General features: G+C 45.6%; 1 protein-coding gene across 6 annotated transcripts in view; it reads right to left on the reverse strand.

Annotated features, from left to right (window-relative positions):
* The window catches only part of DCTN4-p62 (dynactin subunit 4), a 438,984-nt gene that overhangs the window by 290,900 nt on the left and 127,865 nt on the right, over positions 1-20,219 (reverse strand). For all 6 annotated transcript variants that reach the window (XM_065444866.2, XM_070538189.1, XM_065444867.2 and 3 more), the window contains one exon: positions 5,113-5,171. In XM_065444866.2, the coding sequence (XP_065300938.1) occupies positions 5,113-5,171 (59 nt within the window). The remainder of the gene's footprint in view (positions 1-5,112; positions 5,172-20,219) is intronic.

A 20,219-nucleotide genomic window follows, 5' to 3' on the forward strand; every position in this document is an offset into this window, starting at 1 on the left:
CATGTCGTGCCTTAAGTCTTCTCTCACCGGATCCTGCATGCACAAAATTAGCGCCAGTTTTAATGCGCAGGTCCGGCGCCTATTAGAAGGAGGTTATCCTAGTGTAGCAGTGGCCACTGTGGCTAAGCGCCTAAAGAAGTTGGTTTCAAGGGGGACGGACGTGATTACAAAAAGCAGTAATAGCAAAACAAGAGTAGTGGCTATTCCGTACATTCATTCGGTGTTGCACTGGCTTAAAAAAGTTGCAAGTAGATATGATGTTAATGTTGCTTTCACTGCTCCCAATGAGCTAGGTAAGATATGTACTGCCATACAGAGGAAACAGGAGCAGGTAAAAGGCAAAAAAAGAACAGATATTTGTCCAGTGAAGCACAATAAGAACAATAGTTTTACTGACTGTCGTATGGGTGTGGTTTATAATATTCCCCTTAGCTGTGACCAGTTCTACGTAGGGCAAACGGGACGGTGTATCAATCAGAGGCTAATGGGACATAAAAGGTCATGAATCAGTGGATCGCCTTCTAATCTTTCCCTACATTGCCAAGATTGTAACTGCACGCCAGAGTTAGATGAATGCGCGATATTGTACAGAATGAAGATATGTGACTTATGGTAGAGGCATGGCATAGCTATAATGGTAGAAGTGCGTGCGTGAGTCAGCCTTCGATTACTTTACATAAGGAATAGATTAAATGCCTTAACAGTTATCTCTCACGTAGACCGGCACATATACCCGACTGACACGTGGTGATACCATTCCTGAGCTTGCACAGATGAGTTTTGCGTCTCCTTTCTTTTTTCGCCTCAGTGCTCCCGTCAATTGATAGACGGCGTTCATGTTGTCCACTTCTCCACTCGTGTCCTGTCTGCACGCCTCACCTCTTTTTTGCATGATGAATCCTTACCAACTAGCTCAGCTTTCTGTCGTTCTAATCTTTCCAGTCTCCAGCTCGACCTTCTGAAGCCAGCAACACCACATGTTTAAACTCTGAGTGAGCTGCTCACCATATTGCGCTCGCATTTCAGCCCGGCACTGTCCACACTAATGGAGCGTTTCCACTCCAACAACTGGCGCCACCAGGAAGAGGAGACTCTTGGACAGTTCGTTGCTGTGCTACGAGGGTTAGTGAGTGCCTGCGCTTTTAGGGACCAACTGGACACGTTGCTCCGGGACCATTTCCTCAGCAGCATAAACAACCTCGCCATGCAAACGTGCTTCCTGGAGTTACCAGACCCCTCGCTGGACGATGCTGTGAAGGCAGCACTGGCGATGGAAGCCGACACCGAGAACACCGGCGAGATTGCACATGCGACTGCTCACCATCTGCGGAAGCAGTGGTAAACAAGTTGGCGACAAAGGGCAGTACCTGCAGTCACTGCAGTGGCGCCCACTCCACCTCACTGGAGGCCACTCCACCTCACAGTGCCAGTTCTACAAAGCACAATGCTTCACGTGGGGGAAAACTGGGAACCTGGCAGGGGTATGCCGAGGGGGAAGGACAAACAGCAAGCAGCAGCAGCAGCCTGGTTCAAGCCCAGGTTCCACACAAGCCCGCGGCCAGGGTAGCCATCACAAGGGTACGCGGTGGGGGCGTGCGGCAGCAGGCTCAAGTTCTTCAGCAGGCTCCATGTCGTGGCCGAGCACCCGCCAATTTTCGACATGTGGCACACAGGACTTGTTCTGTCGTCTGTGCCGCCGTACATGCCTACCATCGAAGTCTGCGGGCAGCCCATTTCCATGGAGCTGGACACAGGGGCCAGCGTGTCCGTCATGGCTGGGAAACTGTTCAAGCACACCTTCACCAGCGTGTCCGTCGAAGCTTCGGGCATGATGCTGTACAGCTATTCCGGGCAGCTCTCCCCGGTGCAGGGTTAAACCCAGGTCAGCGTTCACTTTGGCGACAGGGAGGCAACCCTTCCCCTTCACTTAGCCAAGGGGTCGTTGACGACGCTGCTTGGCCGAAATTGGATTCATGCACTGGGCGTTCGTCTGCCAGAGTACCAGGAAGCCAGCCTGCATGTGGTGAAACACGTCCCCACCCTCCTGACCGAGTTCATGTCCCTGTTTTAGCCAGGGTTGGGCACATTCGCCAGCATGACGGCTGGCATCTATGCAATCTATGTGATCTATGACATCTCTGTAACGGAGGGTGCCTCCAGCCCTCCCTCGTTCACAAACCCGGCAGATTGTGACAGTTTTATTAGCGAACAGGTTCTGCGCGTTTGCTAGGCACACAGTTAGTACACATTGCTAGTTGCTTCGTGTGCTGTGTTCAGGCCATTGCGCGGCAGCAAAGTTCTTCTAATGTGAAGTATTCTTCAAGTCAAGCCAGTTTTCTGTACTTGGTTGTCTGCGTTCAACAAGCAGAACCTCATTGCATTCTGTCTCTAATTGGAGATGAAGAGCCCAGTGGGGTGACCAAGCTAAAGGCGTGGGTATAGTCTGGTGTAATGCAGACACGATCCAGTATAGGTTCTACAGTGTAGCGTGTACGGCACAGGAATAGAACACATCGTGCCTCACGCCGCAGCCGCAGCAGTAGAGTGCATCGCGCGCTAGCTTGGCTGACCAGCAGCATGCTGGCCTATATAGTAAAACCTCATTACACCGTGCCTGCCTAAATAGTAGTTCTGTTTTAAAAGTAGTAAACTCAAATCCTTGACTCAGCGGCCACTGAACATAATGCGTTCTGTATCCGCATAAACACCATACCACCTTATTGCACACGTATTGGTTAACACGCAGTGTTTTTACTTTTCGTCAAACATTCACGGTGGTGCGGCATCCCCATCGGGTGGCCTGGCAGAACAACAAGCCTCGGAGATCAGAACAACGGCCTCCAAGTGCCCTGTGCGTTTGCATGTGAAGCCACATAAACATCAACATCATTTCGGTGCCATGCATGGCTGTGCCTAGCTGTGCCCATGGAGGATGGGCGTGCCAGAGAGTGTTGTGGCGTCGTGCTGTATAAAAAGATCCGGGTGCTCAGCATAGAAAAAAATGGGACATCGTTCGTGCTATCGAATGTGGCACGAAGTCGGTGCTGGCCTGTGACAGGTATCTACTGTTGACAACAATGTGTGGCATTTGGAATGTGAAGAAGTTGCTCAGCAGCGCTGCTGTGACCTCAAAGAGATGTCGGCTACGAGGTTTGGCTTATTGCCATCGTTGCCTCTCTTTTTGCCGAAGTGTCCCCTAACAACAGTGATGAGGACAACACGGAAAACGACAGCATGGGCAATTCAGGCCCGGCAGTGGCAGAATCTGTGTGGTGCGTCAGCCTCATCAATGCAATCGTCGGGACAAGAACAGCAACCTGCAATGAAAAAGGTGGCCCACAACTTCTGCAGCGCTACCGCGCCGGTGCACGGAGAATATGCAGCACCAACAAGGAATCTGCCATGCTAATGTTTGCAGAGAAGAGGGGGCTGGCTGAAAAGCAGGCTCGCAGCTTCAGTAAGTCTGAGGCCGCTGTCATCGCTGCTAGGCCACCGTCGCATCAAACGAAAATAAAACATTTGTGGCGCGAGGTGAATAAATACTGCATGTTCTTGCCCTTTCATCGTACTGTCCCTGAGTTCAGTTTTTGACAGGTAAGTGGGCGATCTCATGCTATTTCAGTTAAACAGTACCAATGTTTAGTACATACATTTTCAGAGCTCCAGCCAACTACGGTTTAACAACGTTTCACTGTATACAGTTCAGGTTCACTGAAGCAAGCGTGTTGATGTTTGCACCTTTGACAAATAAAGCGCTCACTCATCGCACACTTGTACACTAGTGCTGCAGCAATAACTGATTGGCACGCTGCTCCGGGCCAAGCACTCAACTATACAGAGGGTAAAATTTTAGTGATCTTGGCATCTATGCCGTGACGTATCCGACTTCACCGGCTGCTGCCTGGCACACCAGAGTATATCTGTGCTTTTAACCTGCTTTAACTTTAGCTACCCTAGAAGTAAGCCAATCAGACACTCGTTAAAACGGACGTTTGGGCGAATTGGTAAGCCATATTTGAAACAGAACAGAACAGCGCTCATCTGTGTCATTCTCCCTGCTGTCCCCGTCAAAACCACGCTGTTCTGTTTCCAATCAGACAACTACCGCCATCTGTAGTAAAGGATTAAATGTAGCTGAGGCTAGGCATGGCCAACTGGAGCTGTCTACGTTTTAGCACAGCCATGGGCTTAGCACAAAGTGCACATAAAGTCACGGCTAGACAGGTAGAACTTTAGCCTTATTAAAGTTTTGCCCCTTTCGTACCTACACCATGGCCACCACGTCGCATTCTCCTTCATGACAAATCCAGCATATGGTTCCTGCTGACACCGTTTCTGGCGCTGGGTCAGAAAGGCTTTCATTCATCTACATTGATGTGTTCAACATAGAGACATGCAAAATTTATTGATGATGATGCACTACCAGAAATGATTGCTCAAGAATATCGACAATGAATACAACTTATCTTTGCTTTTCGTGTGCCATTGGGGCTTATAGTACTTATAATATCTCAAGAAAGTGCTTCGCAAGCAGATCTTGCATGTGTAAGTGACTGTGCTCCCGAAATGTAGCTTGTGCAGCTTCATCAAAGGCAGTTTACATGCTTTGAGGGCTGGTCTGTGTCACATTTGCTTGCTGCAGCATGGTGCATGCTTATGCCCTGAAAGCTGGGGCAGAAAAGATTTGTTCAGCCTTCCTCTATGCAGCCTTGTGCACTGTAAAGCCATCACTTGGGTTTGGGTACGTGTTCGAGCACCCAAAGGCCATGCAATGTGTCGGCATTTGTGCAACAGCTCAAATCACATGTGCAATGAGAAATCCTACCGAGAGAGATGCCCATTAACTTGCACATGTTGAGCGAGCAACGCACCTGGGCGCAATTGAGAGATAAGCAGTTGTGTACGCTTCTAAAACTTTTGCCATTTCCGCATCGCTACCACATACCACCCGATGACACGTCTGCTTGGGCGTTATTTAAAGGCAGCTAATAAGAAACTTATAGACAATTACCAGCCTTGCCAAGATTACATTGACAGTATATGCTAAGCATTTAGAGGCAATTTAGCACAAGCGAAATTTCGTTGCAGTTGGCCTTCCTTGCAGCAACTTACCCAACACTGATGAGACCTGCAAACTTTTTGGCCACCACTGCCGACACTCCATATCGGTCCTTCAGAAAAGGAGAAGAAAAATTTATTTTTGAGAGGGAATAACTACAAAGGCATCATCAAGCCCTGCTTAAATGGTATCGCATGATATAAGGAAGATCTGCAAAGCCACCATGTCAACAAAACACAAGCGACAGAGTGAATTGCACAAATTGAGTTCATTGACCACTGCCCTCTTTATCTCCTTATCTATTGCACATGGCTATGCCGCAACAGAAGGGAGCAAAACAACATGATTATGATCAGTGGCAAAAACTTCGTCAACTTCATAAGACATGACGCGTTAAGAATGCAGGATGAAGAACGTAAATGCTACGCCGATCTGTCGGCAGACAAAGGAAAAAGCACATGAGCATGCAGAGGGAAGTGCTATCGATCAAGCTGGCGGAAAAGCAAATCTGCTTCCCTCGCGCACCTCATCGCAACTGCGCTCCCTTCGCTTTGCCTCGTAACACCCTCACCTTCGATGGTCTCCACTTGTGCCCTCCACTCGTGCCCTCCCCTTTGCCGGCCCGGCACCAGCTTAGCCTGCCCCCTGAAGTTTCGTTTTCATCTGTTATCAGGAAGCAAGCATTGGCCGGGGCGGGCAGTTTCCTGGACCTTGCTCACTGTGCACTTACGCGCAGCGATATTTCCTGGCTCACACCGTTCGTGCATCATGCTATGGTTATCAAGTACTCCAAGAAAAAGTCCTCCTTTTAATTCGAACTTCTTTTAATTCGAACACATTTTCGAGTCCCTTCAAGTTCGAATTATCGAGATTCAACTGTTGTGGCATTTCATAATCTAATTAAATACAAATCGGCATACAAGTCAGATTATTTTACTTCGTGTATATAGATTGGTTTTTTCTTATGGCCATTTAGTAAACGTGGATGTTTGTTATGAAGCATTCGCTGACCATAACTAGTGCATCAGTACAGAACATTGCACATTTCTGTTGTTCTTGTGTTATATGGTATTTCTTTTTGACAGAGATTTACTAACCGTATTAAGTGAGAATTAGGACAGTTGTAATTTAGGCAATATTCACGCAACAATTTGTACTTGTATGTGTCTTGTGCTCTATTCCAAATTTTTTATAGAGCTGTGCAGTAGGAGGCAGAATCGGCACATTCTCAATTATTATCCAAAATTTTTCTTGCATTGCTAATAGCCTCAATAGGCTCCATTCTGTAGTAGTCCCCGAGACCAAATGACAGTAGTTTAGATACAAAGCAAACGGGGCATTATACGGGGTGTTTCAGCTAACTTTAGCCAGAGTTTAAAAATATGCTGATGCACTCTAAGACGAAGCGACCAAATGCATGTTGCTCACTTTTGTATGTGGTGATGTGATAACATTATTTGGAATCCGGCGATTGGGAGGCCCGGGCCTGGGGCCGCCTAGATGGCCACTGGGAGCTGCTGCTTTCGTGCGGCCTCCATGGCTCGCTGGACGGCCCAAAGTTGGTCTTAGAGGTCTTAGCTGAGCAGCGCGGCCGACCACCGCACCCGTAGATTTTCCGGCGAGACTGTCATTTTGTCTTGATACATTTCACATCAAAGGGCTCAGTGAAGTTAGGAGGCCAAAAGAAGCATATACAGTGCTAAAAAGCGGGCACGTCCTGTGCTACCGGGGCTTAGCAGAGAGACGAAAACTAGGAGTCGGATTCCTGATTAATAAGGATATAGCTGGTAACATACCGGCATTCTATAGAAATAACGAGAGGGTGGCAGGTCTTGTTGTGAAACCTAATAAGAGGTACAAAATGAAGGTTGTACAGGTCTAAGCCCCTACATCCAGTCATGATGACCAGGAAGTCGAAAGCTTCTATAAAGCCGTGGAATCAGCGATTGGTAGAGTGAAAACAAAATGCACTATACTGAGGGGCGACTTCAATGCCAAAGTAGGCAAGAAGCAGGCTGGAGACTAGGCAGCGGGGGAATATGGCATAGGCACAAGAAATAGCAGGGGAGAGTTATTAGTTGAGTTTGCAGAACCGAATAATATGTGGATAATGAATACCTTCTTCCGCAAGCGGGATAGACGAAAGTGGACGTGGAGGAGCCCGAACAGCGAGGCTAGAAATGAAATAGACTTTATACTCTGCGCTAACCCAGGCATCATACAAGATGTGGACGTGCTCGGCAAGGTGCGCTGCAGTGACAATAGGATGGTCAGAACTCGAATTAGCCTAGACTTGAGGTGGCAATGGAAGAAACTGGTACATAAGAAGCCGATCAATAAGTTAGCGGTAAAGGAAAAATAGAGAAATTCCGGATCACGCTACAGAACAGGTATTCAGTTTTAACTCAGGAAGAGGACCTTAGTGTTGAAACAATGAACGACAATCTTATGGGCATCATTAAGGAGCATGCAATAGGAGTTGGTGGTAACTCCATTAGACAGAATACCAGTAAACTATCGCAGGAGACGAAAGAGCTGATCAAGAAACGCCAATGTATGAAAGCCTCTAACCCTACAGCTAGAATAGAACTGGCAGAACTTTCGAAGTTAATCAACAAGCATAAGACAGCTGACATAAGGAAATATAATATGGATAGAATTGAACATGCTCTCAGGAACGGAGGAAGCCTAAAAGCAGTGAAGAAGAAACTAGGAATAGGCAAGAATCAGATGTATGCGTTAAGAGACAAAGCCAGCAATATCATTACTAATATGGATGAGATAGTTCAAGTGGCCGAGGAGTTCTATAGAGATTTATACAGTACCAGTGGCACCCACGACGATAATGGAAGGGATAATAGTCTAGAGGAATTCGAAATCCCAAAGGTAACGCCGGAAGAAGTAAAAAAAGCCTTGGGAGATATGCAAAGGGGGAAGGAAGCTGGGGAGGATCAGGTAACAGCGGATTTGTTGAAGAATGGTGGACACATTGTTCTAGAGAAACTGGCCACTCTGTATACGAAATGCCTCACGACCTTGAGCATACCGGAATTTTGGAAGAACGCTAACATAATCCTAATCCATAAGAAAGGGGACGCCAAAGACTTGAAAAATTATAGACCGATCAGCTTACTGTCCGTTACCTACAAACTATTTACTAAGGTAATCGCAAATGGAATCAGGAACACCTTAGACTTCTGTCAAGCAAAGGACCAGGCAGGATTCCGTAAAGGCTACTCAACAATACATCATATTCACACTACCAATCAGGTGATAGTGAAACGTGTCGAATATAAGCAACCCTTATATATAGCTTTTCTTGATTATGAGAAGGTGTTTGATTCAGTCGAAATGTCAGCAGTCATGGAGGCATTAAGGAATCAGGGTGTAGACGAGCCGTATGTAAAAATACTGAAAGATATCTATAGCGGCTCCACAGCCACCGTAGTCCTCCATAAAGAAAGCAACAAAATCCCAATAAAGAAAGGCGTCAGACAGGGCGATGCGATCTCTCCAATGCTATTGAAAGCGTGTTTACAGGAGGTATTCAGAGACCTGGATTCTGAAGAATTGGGGATAAAATTTAATGGAGAATACCTCAGTAACTTGCGATTCGCTGATGATATTGCCTTGCTTAGTAACTGAGGGGACCAATTGCAATGCATGCTCACTGACCTGGAGAGGCAAAGCAGAGAAGTGGGTCTAAAAATTTATCTGCAGAAAATTGAAGTAATGTTTAACAGTCCCGAAGAGAACAGCAATTTACAATAGGCAGCGAGGCACTGGAAGTCGTAAGGGAATACATCTACTTAGGGCAGGTAGTGACTGCGGATCCGGATCATGAGACGGAAATAATCAGAAGAATAAGAACGGGCTGGGGTGCGTTTGGCCGGCATTCTCAGACCATGAACAGCAAGTTGCCGTTATCCCTGTAGAGAAAAATGTATACCAGCTGTTTCTTACCCGTACTCACATACGGGGCAGAAACCTGGAGCCTCACGAAAAGGATTCTACTTAAATTGAAGACGTTGCAACGAGCTATGGAAAGAAGAATGATGGATGTAACGTTAAGGGATAAGAAAAGAGTGGATTGAGTGAGGGAACAAATGTGAGTTAATGACACCTTAGTTGAAATCAAGAAAATGAAATGGGCATGGGCAGGACATGTAATGAGGAGGGAAGATAACCTATGGTCATTAAGGGTTACGGGCTGGATTCCAATGGAAGGGAAGCGTAGCAAGGGGCAGCAGAAACTTAGGTGGGCGGAGGAGATTAAGAATTTTGGAGGGACAACATGGCCACAATTAGTACAGGACCGGGTAGTTGGAGAAGTATGGGAGAGGCCTTTGCCCTGCAGTGGGTGTAACCAGGCTGATCATGACGATGATGATGAAATGCAGAAATATTAAATGTGTGTCACTGGCCAGCATTTGGGAGGATGGCTGCTGCCTTAAGTGATAGCTGTAATGGTGAAGCAAATCAGACGTAGATGCAAGTTCATTTGTAGCACTTGCAACAAGTATCATTTACCTTTACATTATTAATTAAATTAAACTTATTAACTTCCATTGTGCTATCTCTGGTTTCATTGTCTGTTTCGCATGGTCATGAGGCATGCATGAATGTTTGATGTTTAATGGCGCATGGGCCAGGTATGGCCAAAGAGTGCCATGCCCGTGGTAATGAGTTCGCAGTGTAGTTATGAGTTCTATGAAGTTGATGTGACGTGGCTGTAAAGGGGCCTTAAAAATGGTCACTCTAATGTGCATAAAGTCTGTGTAATAAGATTATGGCAATGACAAATGATGTGTACTATGATCATTAAGGTGCATTGCGAAAGAATGATTCGATGTACAATATATGTCAGATGCTAAAATTGACTAGATCACCACTGCCTCGTTAGAGCCCTGGAAACACAAGGGCCTGGAGGCATGTGCTGTACAAAACTATCACAGCGGCATCCTCTGGAAAGACGATACACTACAAATTTAATGGGCGTCTAACATGTAGGACAACATCATTCAAGAAATCGAGGATTGCTTTGGTGTTAAAAAACATTTCTTTACCAAGAAACATAGCCGGGCGAAGAGGGACGCAACAATGGTACGCAAGAGGAAAATGTATCTTTCTTACATCTTCAGCTTTCCGACACTCCAGGAGGATGTGGAGGACGGTCACCCTCTCACCACATCTAGCACAGGTTGGAGGTTCATTTTCAGTAAGCAGAAAATTGTGGGTGCCAAATGTGTGCCCTATTCTGAGACGACAGAATAAGACATCTGTTTGCCATGATTTAGTTGCAGAGGGCCAAAAACCTAACTGTGGCTTTATAACATGCAGTTTATTATTTATTTCTGCATCCCACACGCTTTGCCAGTGGTTTCGAAGTTTCTTTAGTATGAAAGGCTTCAGATATGTGACAGGGACAGAAGCCGTAGGAATAATCGGTAGTGATGTGAGTGATATGGCCATTCTGTCAGCTAGTACATTACCCTCGATGCCTCTATGAACAGGTACACAGCATATTACTACATGTCTATGTGATAAAGGGTACAGCGGTGGCGTAGAGGTAGAACACCTGCCTCGCGTGCAAGAGGTCTGTGGTTCGAATCCCGGTGCCGGCAATTTTCTACCGGATAATTAAAAAAAAAAAATCCGCGTGTTGATATAATTGCACAAACAGGCCTGGAGTGTGGCCTGATCCCGGTGACCAGAACCGGTAACGCACTCCCTCACCAGAGCAGGATTGGCCAACCTGGTGCAGTACTTGGCCACAACCTCCTATATGAACACAACAATCAAACCCCGGCCCTCAGTCCCCAGCAGCTGCGAAGCAACTGACCACGGCAGCGGTCAGACCTGCGACGCAGCAGAGGGTGCTAAGAATCACTGGCTCTGGACAGGCCGCCATGGGAATATGAACCTGGCAACATTTAACGCTAGAATGTTATCTAGTGAGGCGAGTCTAGCAGTGCTATTGAAGGTATTAGAGAGCAGTAAATTGGATATAATAGGGCTCAGTGAAGTTAGGAGGCTAAAAGAAGCATATACAGTGCTAAAAAGCGGGCACGTCCTGTGCTACCGGGGCTTAGCGGAGAGAAGAGAACTAGGAGTCGGATTCCTGATTACTAAGAATATAGCTGGTAACATACCAGAATTCTATAGCAATAACGAGAGGGTGGCAGGTCTTGTTGTGAAACCTAATAAGAGGTACCAAATGAAGGTTGTACAGGTCTAAGCCCCTACATCCAGTGATCATGACCAAAAAGTCGAAAGCTTCTACGAAGGCGTGGAATCGGCGATGGGTAGAGAGAAAACTAAATACACTATACTATATGGGCGACTTTAATTCCAAGGTAGGCAAGAAGCAGGCTCGAGACAAGGCAGTGGGGGAGTATGGCATAGGCACTAGGAATAGCAGGGGAGAGTTATTACTAGAGTTTGCGGAACAGAATAATATGAGGATAATGAATACCTTCTTCCGCAAGCGGGATAGCCGAAAGTGGACGTGGAGGAGCCCGAACGGCGAGACTAGAAATGAAAAGACTTCATACTCTGCGCTAACCCAGGCATCATACAAGATGTGGACATGCTCAGCAAGGTGCGCTGCAGTGACCACAGGATGGTAAGAACTCGAATTAGCCCAGACCTGAGGAGGGAACGGAAGAAACTAGTACATAAGAAGCCGATTAATGAGTTAGCGGTAAGAGGGAAAATAGAAGAATTCCAGATCAAGCTACAGATTGGGTATTCAGCTTTAACTCAGGAAGAGGACCTTAGTGTTGAAACAATGAACGATAATGTGGGTATCATTAAGGAGTGTGCAATGGAAGTCGGTGGTAACTCCATTAGGCAGGATACCAGCAAACTATTGCAGGAGACGAATGATCTCATCCAGAAACGCCAATGTATGAAAGCCTCTAACCCTACAGCTAGAATAGAACTGGCAGAACTTTCGAAGTTAATCAATAAGCGTAAGACAGCTGACATAAGGAAGTATAATATGGATAGAATTCAACATGCTCTCAGGAACGGAGGAAGCCTAAAAACAGTGAAGAAGAAACTAGGAATCGGCAAGAATCAGATGTACGCGTTAAGAGACAAAGCCGGCAATATCATTACTAACATAGATGAGATAGTTCGAGTGGCTGAGGAGCTCTATAGAGATTTATACAGTACCAGTGGCTCCCATGACGATAATGGAAGAGAAAATAATCTAGAGGAATTCGAAATCCCAAAGGTAACGCCGGAAGAAGTAAAGAAAGCCTTGGGAGATATGCAAAGGGGGAAGGCAGCTGGGGAGCATCAGGTAACAGCACATTTGTTGAAGGATGGTGGACAGATTGTTCTATAGAAACTGGCCACCCTGTATACGCAATGCCTCATGACCTCGAGCGTACCGGAATCTTGGAAGAATGCTAACAAAATCCTAATCCATAAGAAAGGCGACGCCAAAGACTTGAAAAATTATAGACCGATCAGCTCACTGTCCGTTGCCTACAAATTATTTACTAAGGTAATCGCAAATAGAATCAGGAACACCTTAGACTTCTGTCAAGCAAAGGACCAGGCAGGATTGCGTAAAGGCTACTCAACAATAGATCATATTCACAATGTCAATCAGGTGAAAGAAAAATGAGCGGAATATAACCAACCCTTATATATAGCTTTCATTGATTACGAGAAAGCGTTCGATTCTGTCGAAACCTCAGCAGCCATGGAGGCATTATGGAATCAGGGTGTAGACGAGCCGTATGTAAAAATACTGAAAGATATATATAGCGGCTCCACAGCCACCGTAGTCCTCCATAAAGCTAGCAACAAAATTCCAATAAAGAAAGGCGCCAGGCAGGGAGATACGATCTCTCCAATGCTATTCACAGCGTGTTTACAGGAGGTATTAAGGAACCTGGATTGGGAACAAATGGGGATAAAAGTTAATGGAGAATACCTTAGTAACCTGCGATTCGCTGATGATATTGCCTTGCTTAGTAACTCAGGGGACCAACTGCAATGCATGCTCACTGACCTGGAGAGGCAATGCAGAAGAGTGGGTCTAAAAATTAATCTGCAAAAAACTAAAGCAATGTTTAACAGTCTCGGAAGAGAACAGCAATTTACGATAGGCAGCGAGGCACTGGAAGTCGTAAGGGAATACATCTACTTAGGGCAGGTAGTGACGGCGGATCCGGATCATGAGACGGAATTAATCAGAAGAATAAGAATGGGCTGGGGCGCGTTTGGCAGGCATTCTCAGATCATGAACAGCAGGTTACCATTATCCCTCAAAAGAAAAGTATATAATAGCTGTGTCTTACCAGTACTCACCTGCGGGGCAGAAACCTGGAGGCTTACGAAAAGGGTTCTACTCAAATTGAGGATGACGCAACGAGCTATGGAAAGAAAAATGATAGGTGTAACGTTAAGGGATAAAAAAAGAGCGGACTGGGTGAGGGAACAAACACGAGTTAATGACATCTTAGTTGAAATCAAGAAAAAGAAATGGGCATGGGCAGGACATGTAATGAGGAGGGAAGATAACCGATGGTCATTAAGTGTTAGGGACTGGATCCCAAGGGAAGGGGAGCGTAGCAGGGGGCGGCAGAAAGTTAGGTGGGCGGATGAGATTAATAAGTTTGCAGGGAAGGCATGGCCACGATTAGTAGATGACCGGGGTTGTTGGAGAAGTATGGGAGAGGCCTTTGCCCTGCAGTGGGCGTAACCAGGCTGATGATGATGATGATGATGATGATGTGATAAATAAATGTTGCATCATCATCATCATCATCCACCTATTTATGTTCACTGCAGGACGAAGGCCTATCCATGTGATCTCCAATTACCCCTGTCCCCCGCTAACCGATTTCAACTAGCACCCGCAAATTTCCTAATTTCGTCGCACCACCTAGTCTTCTGCCGTCCTCTACTGCGCTTCCCTTCTTTTGGTATCCATTCTGTCACACTAATGGTACAACAGTTATCTAATCTGCGCAATACATGACCTACCCAGCACCATTTTTTCCTCTTAATGTCTACTAGAATATAGTCTGTACGTATTTGCTCTCTAATCCAAACCGCTCTCTCTCTGTCTTTTAAAGTTTTGCCTAGCATTCTTCATTCCATCATTCTCTGAGCGGTCCTTAACTTGTTCTCAAGCTTTTTTGTCAGTCTCCAAGTCTCTGCGCCATATGTCAGCACCAGTGCATAAGAGTGGGTAAAGTTCAATGAAAACAGGATTTGTATGCTTTTGTAAAGAAATTAACACTTGTATAAGACTTAACGAGTCTGTGAATATTATTGCTCTGTCAAGTTTTAATTTCTTTAGATGTCTTACTGCAGACAGTACTGCATAGGCTTCTGCAGTGAAGATACTTGTTATGGGGTTCAATACGTCAGATTTAGAAAAGAGGGACCTGGTTTTGACACATCTGTGAAGAATTCGGAGCAGGAGTACTTCGATTGAAGTTCACGCAAATGCATAGCGATTTTGAGCTCAGGAGTGTGCTTTGTGACCTCTACAAAGAATACATCACAGTCTATCACCTGCCACTCCCAGGGTGGTAACAGCTTAGCTGGAGGCAGTAGGCGATGTTCGAGAATTGGGCCATCCATTTCTTCGCTAAGTTCTCTTACACGCAGTGACAAAGGAAGTCTCATAGAGGGTCTATTACAAAAAAGTGTTTCACACGTACAGACTCAAAGTCGTTAACGGTTGTGAAACACGGATGTTTCTTATTAGGGTGTTCCTTATGAAGCTGATGTATGTTCTCTGAAAATGTAGTGACCACTCATCTGACTCTACGTACAGACTTTCAGCAGGGCTTGTTCTAAATGCTCCAGTGGCCAGGCAGATACCCAGATAGTGAACGGAGTCTAACATCTTCAGGGCGCTCAGGGCAGCAGAGTGATATACTACGGCACCATAGTCTATTCATGATCGAACTAGGCTCCTATAAAGATTCAATAAACATTTCCTGTCGTTACCCCATGTTGTGTGAGATAGGATTTTAAGTAAGTTCACTGTTTTTAGACATTTTGCTTTAAGAAATTTTATGTGTGAAATGAAAGTAAGCCTTGTGTAAAGTATAACACCTAGAAATTTGTGCTCTTTGTTGACAGGAATTTGTTGTCCACCCAGTTCTACAAAAGGATCTGGAAGCAAGCCTCTCTTTCTTGTAAAGAGAACACAAAAGCTTTTGTGGGGGTTGATTTTAAATCCATTTTCGTCTGACCACTTGGATGCCTTGTTTAAGCCCTGCTGTACCTGTCTCTCACACACTGTGAGGTTGCAGGATTTGAAACCTATTTGTGTATTGTCTACGTAGACGGAATAAAGAATAGGTGGTGGTAATGATGCACGAAGCGTGTTCATTTTAACAACTGTGATGAGGTTCATTCAATTAATACTAGCTGAAGCACTGCCTCAGCGCATGAAGTAACGAACTCGTTCGTTAGCACACTGCAAGCCATTCATGAAAGAACATTGAGCACAAAGAGGAACAGAAACTCTACAAACTAATCAAACATAAACACACAAAAAACAAATTAAGCCTCCAAAGAGAGTGTCAAACTCAGAAAGGGCCTACAGTTTCATGGTTTGCAGTGAAGTTGTGAGATTAACTCAAGGTGACGACGGAGGCAGCCCTTGGAGCATAGAAGCGGTGCTGAAGACGGGCACTGTTGAAGGAAAATCTCGGTCACCCTCAGGCGAACACCCGAAATCCAGTGATACAGGAGTAAGTCTGGTTGCGACAGTGAAAACAAGGGCAGGTGGCCTTGACACGGTAGAGGTCTCAACACCAGACACAAAGTCAAATGGCTTCATGAGAACACGGTTCATGAGAACGTGGTGACACACCCCTGGAAGGTTGCCCTGGTCCTGTAGAAGGCATGAAGCACGAGCCTGACAGCCAACGATTTCACTTCTGCGCCTGCAGCATGGGCAAACTCCTTCCTCCACGCAGGCTTGTTCCACGTCTTTCCGACTTCTTCCTCTTCTTCTTTTTCCCCCGCTCACTCGTTGTTGTTCATTTTCAAATTATTTCTTCGGTGTGCTTGTGCCACTGCTGTAGTGTCTCATTGTTGCCTTTGCATGGTTGACCGATCACAGCACTCGCGCACTTCACACATCACAATGACAAAGAGCGTACAACTGAATACACCACCCTGGGGTACCCCAGTTTCTTGTATGAATTTATGCGACAGTGCATTACCTATTTTCACCCGAAATGTATGGTTGTCTAGTTAGCTTTCTATAATGTTTAACATATTGCCGCGGATGCCCAGCGCCAAAAGGTCATGCAGGATTCCGTACCGCCATGTTGTATTGTACGCTTTTTCCATATCAAGAAACACGGATAAGGATTGTTTATGTATGAATGCATCGCAAATGCTTGCTTCGATGCACACAAAATAGTTGGTTATAGCTCGCCCTTCCCTAAAGCCACGTTGAAATGGGTCAAGCATTTTTCTGGACTCTAGGAAATGTACGAAACGGCAATTGATCATTTTTTTCAAGAAACTTACAAAGGCAGCTCATAAGCGCTATAGGACGGTAGCTAGTCAGCAATGAAGTATTTTTACCGTGCTTCAAAGCAGGGATCACAATAGCTTCTTTCTACTTAGATGGGAGATAACCAGCAACCCAGATAGTATTGAAAAGTGTGAGTAGCGTGATTTGTGTGTCGGAGTGCAGGTGCTTAAGCATATCGTACATGATTCTATCGGAGCCCGATGCAGAGCTCTGACATGCTGATAAGGAAGCTTTAAGTTCGGCAATGGTAAAAGGACGGTTATAAGAATCGTTTAGGAAACATTTCCGATTCAGTGGCTTAAGTTCTGCTATTGCTTTAGGTTCACCTGTACATGCTGTCATCAAGCGTAGGTCATGGGTGTTTAAAAATGATTCAATGCTTTCCATTGCCACACACTATTTGAATGGAAGACCACATCTCAAACTATCAATGCCTTCAAGTGAACACTATTTACAAATTTCCGAATTCACTCTATCAGCGAGTTTCCTCTTGATGGCAAGGAGCTTACGTGCCGGAACGTCAGGCTCAATGCTGAACTTAAGACATATTTTCAGCACATCTGCATCCTTCCCAGGGAGATTCACGTCTCTAAGAACGACTTTCGATAACTCTCTTTAGAGCGCTTAGAGAAATGTGTCAACGTGCTCATCCATAAAATTCTCTCTCCTACATTTACTTTTGATCAAATTGTTTCCTATGTAGATCTAGATTTTGCTACCTGCCATTCCATGATTTCTTGGTTATTGCTTGAAGACAGCTTTTGTTCCAAGCGATGCCGCCACCATGTTTGGTTTCATGATGCCTTCTCTTCGGCGTGTCAGATGTAATTGCAAGATTGCACTTTCAGAGCTATGGCGGCAAGTACGTCATCGTTTTTATGATTGGCTCACAATTGCATCCTATACACAAGCTGAAGGCTGGGCAGCTGAGTGTAATCTGAGGTCCCTTCAGAAGTTGGCAGCACAGGCCACAAAATTTGTAGCTCTTGGAGGCTATTTATTAAGCAGAATGGTAGCGAATGCATTAATGACACATTTGTTAGCTTGAGGAAAGGAGAAGTGAGGTTGCTGGAAACAGTGAGGTGACAAGGCCATCCCGTCTGATAAAGGACTCGTGGAAATTTTTCATTTTGAGCACACACTGTGAAATTTGTGTTGCGCATGTGCAGACTTTAAATTTCCATTTCATCATTTAACTATTTCTTAAGAGGAGTCAGTCGTTAGTGAGCGGTCGTGTTGTTCAGTCTTGTCCACGTCCTTTTTCCTGCTTTTTTTAATAGTTAAACCTAGATATAATGAAGTCTGTTAAATCATAATTTGCTTCATTATATCAAAAATGTTTTGGATAGAAATTTGATCTTTTATGCAAATAAGTACAGTCACTGATCAGTTACTCTTACACATAAACGGGTTGCAAAATTTTCCGAATTATCGGGTGACTGAAAAAAGAAAATTTGAATGAGAAAAGAATTTATTTTGTTGAATTTGGGAGTTGGCAACGAATGTCATGTCAACAATATCTTATATCGGCGGTATTAATTAATTAAAGCCAGCCTCACTACCATGTGCACTCAGCCCCCGTGGCTGATAGCATCGCCCACACTGGGACGACACTATAATGAAAAGCACCAGCAGCAGGGTGCGAATGATTCATCTGCCTCTCGCTCCAACGGGTCACAGAAACTCTATATTGCGCAATCTCCAATACTAAATGCGCAAGAAGACAGCTTACATGATGCCGTGCCATCTCGGTACGCCTACTCTTTGCACAAACGGCAGATTACCTCTAAAGCTAGGTGCGTGGCTGCGTATGCGCTCAGCCATGCTTACAGTCTTGCAAAGCCAAGGCCAAGACACGCACCTTCCCCCCCTTCCCTCCGCCACCTCGTGTGTACTTGATCGCTTTACTGCGAGCTCACTCCCCTCCCCCTCTTTCCTTTGCTTGCGCAGCGAGACAGCACTTGTGAAGCCACCATCTTTATTATCTTCCCCTTGCACACTTTCACTCGCACCCAATGCACACAGTGCACAAGGTGCGATAGGATCTTATTGCACTTGGACTTTATGGGGAACATGACACTGCTCCACTTAGGCATTCGCTCGTCGCACGGTGCATATCTTGAGACATGCATTCGCAAGCAGCCAATTGTAATTCAATCATTTGACCATCTGCATCCATTTATTGTTCAGGGTGTCTACTAATTTGACATTTCCAAATTCCCTGAGTTTTCCAGGTTTTCTCTGAGTCCCTTTGCAATAATTCCTGAGTGACACAGAACTTTGTTTTATGTCAAGACAGGCTCCGTACATCATGTCGCCCAATGGTGTCACTCTCTAGTAAGCATGTTAAAAAATAAAAAAACAACTTAATCCAGTTTGAACAGTAAGGGGTAGTGTTCATTTTATTCAATAAGAAAACAAAACGCACAGCGAATAAGGAAAATAGTAAAACCCATCGCAAACTGAGTCGAACATTCTCAAATGCGAATTTTTAAAAAATGCATACAGAATATTATCGAATATGAGCTATTTCTATCGATTGATAGCAAGCTAACTGGTATACAGCCCAAACTTAATAACAAGTTAGTATCTCTCGCAACAGCTGGTAAGTCAACCTCAACTGTCCTGACATACTCAGCCCCCGCACAAGGCCTCAGTGTTGCGTTTCACTGCTATAAAGACAGACAGACAGACAGACAACGAACTTTATTTAGTCCTGAGGAGCTACTTTTGGGACCTCCTAACGGGAGGCCAATGTAGCCGCTGGCCGCGCCCACGTGAAGGACAGAACGCCATGACGCTCCGCTCTTTCCTGGGCCCTCTGGATAGCCTGGGCTTGCTTTCGGAGTACCGTGCTTCTGATGGCCTCCTCCCACTCGGCTTCGCTGGAGAGGAAGTCGTTAGGCAACGCGGGACATCGCCAGAGCATGTGAGCCATTGAGCAAAAGGTTTCAGTGCAGTCAGGACAACTAGGGTCCACATCCGAGTAGATCCTACTGAGGAATCCCCGCGACGGGAAAGATCCCGTCTGCAGCATTCTAAGTGTAGCTGACTGACCTCTACTGAGCTTCGGGTGAGGCAGAGGATAAATTCTCCGACCAAGTTGGTAATGTTTAGTGATTTCATTAAATGTGAGGAGTGGATCGTTCTGCTGAGGCCCTTCCTGCCCCTCCGGAGCCTCCAGACCGTCGCGGCGCGTTAGTTCTCGCGCACGGTCGTGGGCAAGCTCGTTGAGGTTTGGGAATCCCTCGAGAACGTTCGTCCCCATGTGTGCGGGGAACCACGTGATATAATGAAAACCGGAGCAAGCCCTTTTCTCTAAAATGGAGGCCGCTTCTCGTGCGAGGTTACCCGACTCGAAAGCTCTGATTGCGTCTCTCGAGTCGGTGTAAATGTAGGTACGCTCTGCTATAAAGAGTTTTTTTTTTTTTTTTGCTTGGGTGATGGACACCGGCATCTCCATGTCCGCCAACACTTTGCTTTTAGAGTGCAAGCTCCCTAAAAAAAACGGCAGCGTGCTTCCTTCCCCGTTCATTTCTCAATGCCTAGGTCCTTTGTCTTCTTGTTTTCCTTAGGCTGTGCATTCGCTACACGGACTATTTGAAGCATCCTCTTGGACAATTGTGA

This window comes from Dermacentor albipictus, chromosome 5, assembly GCF_038994185.2.
Source record: "Dermacentor albipictus isolate Rhodes 1998 colony chromosome 5, USDA_Dalb.pri_finalv2, whole genome shotgun sequence".
Lineage (NCBI taxonomy): Eukaryota > Metazoa > Arthropoda > Arachnida > Ixodida > Ixodidae > Dermacentor > Dermacentor albipictus.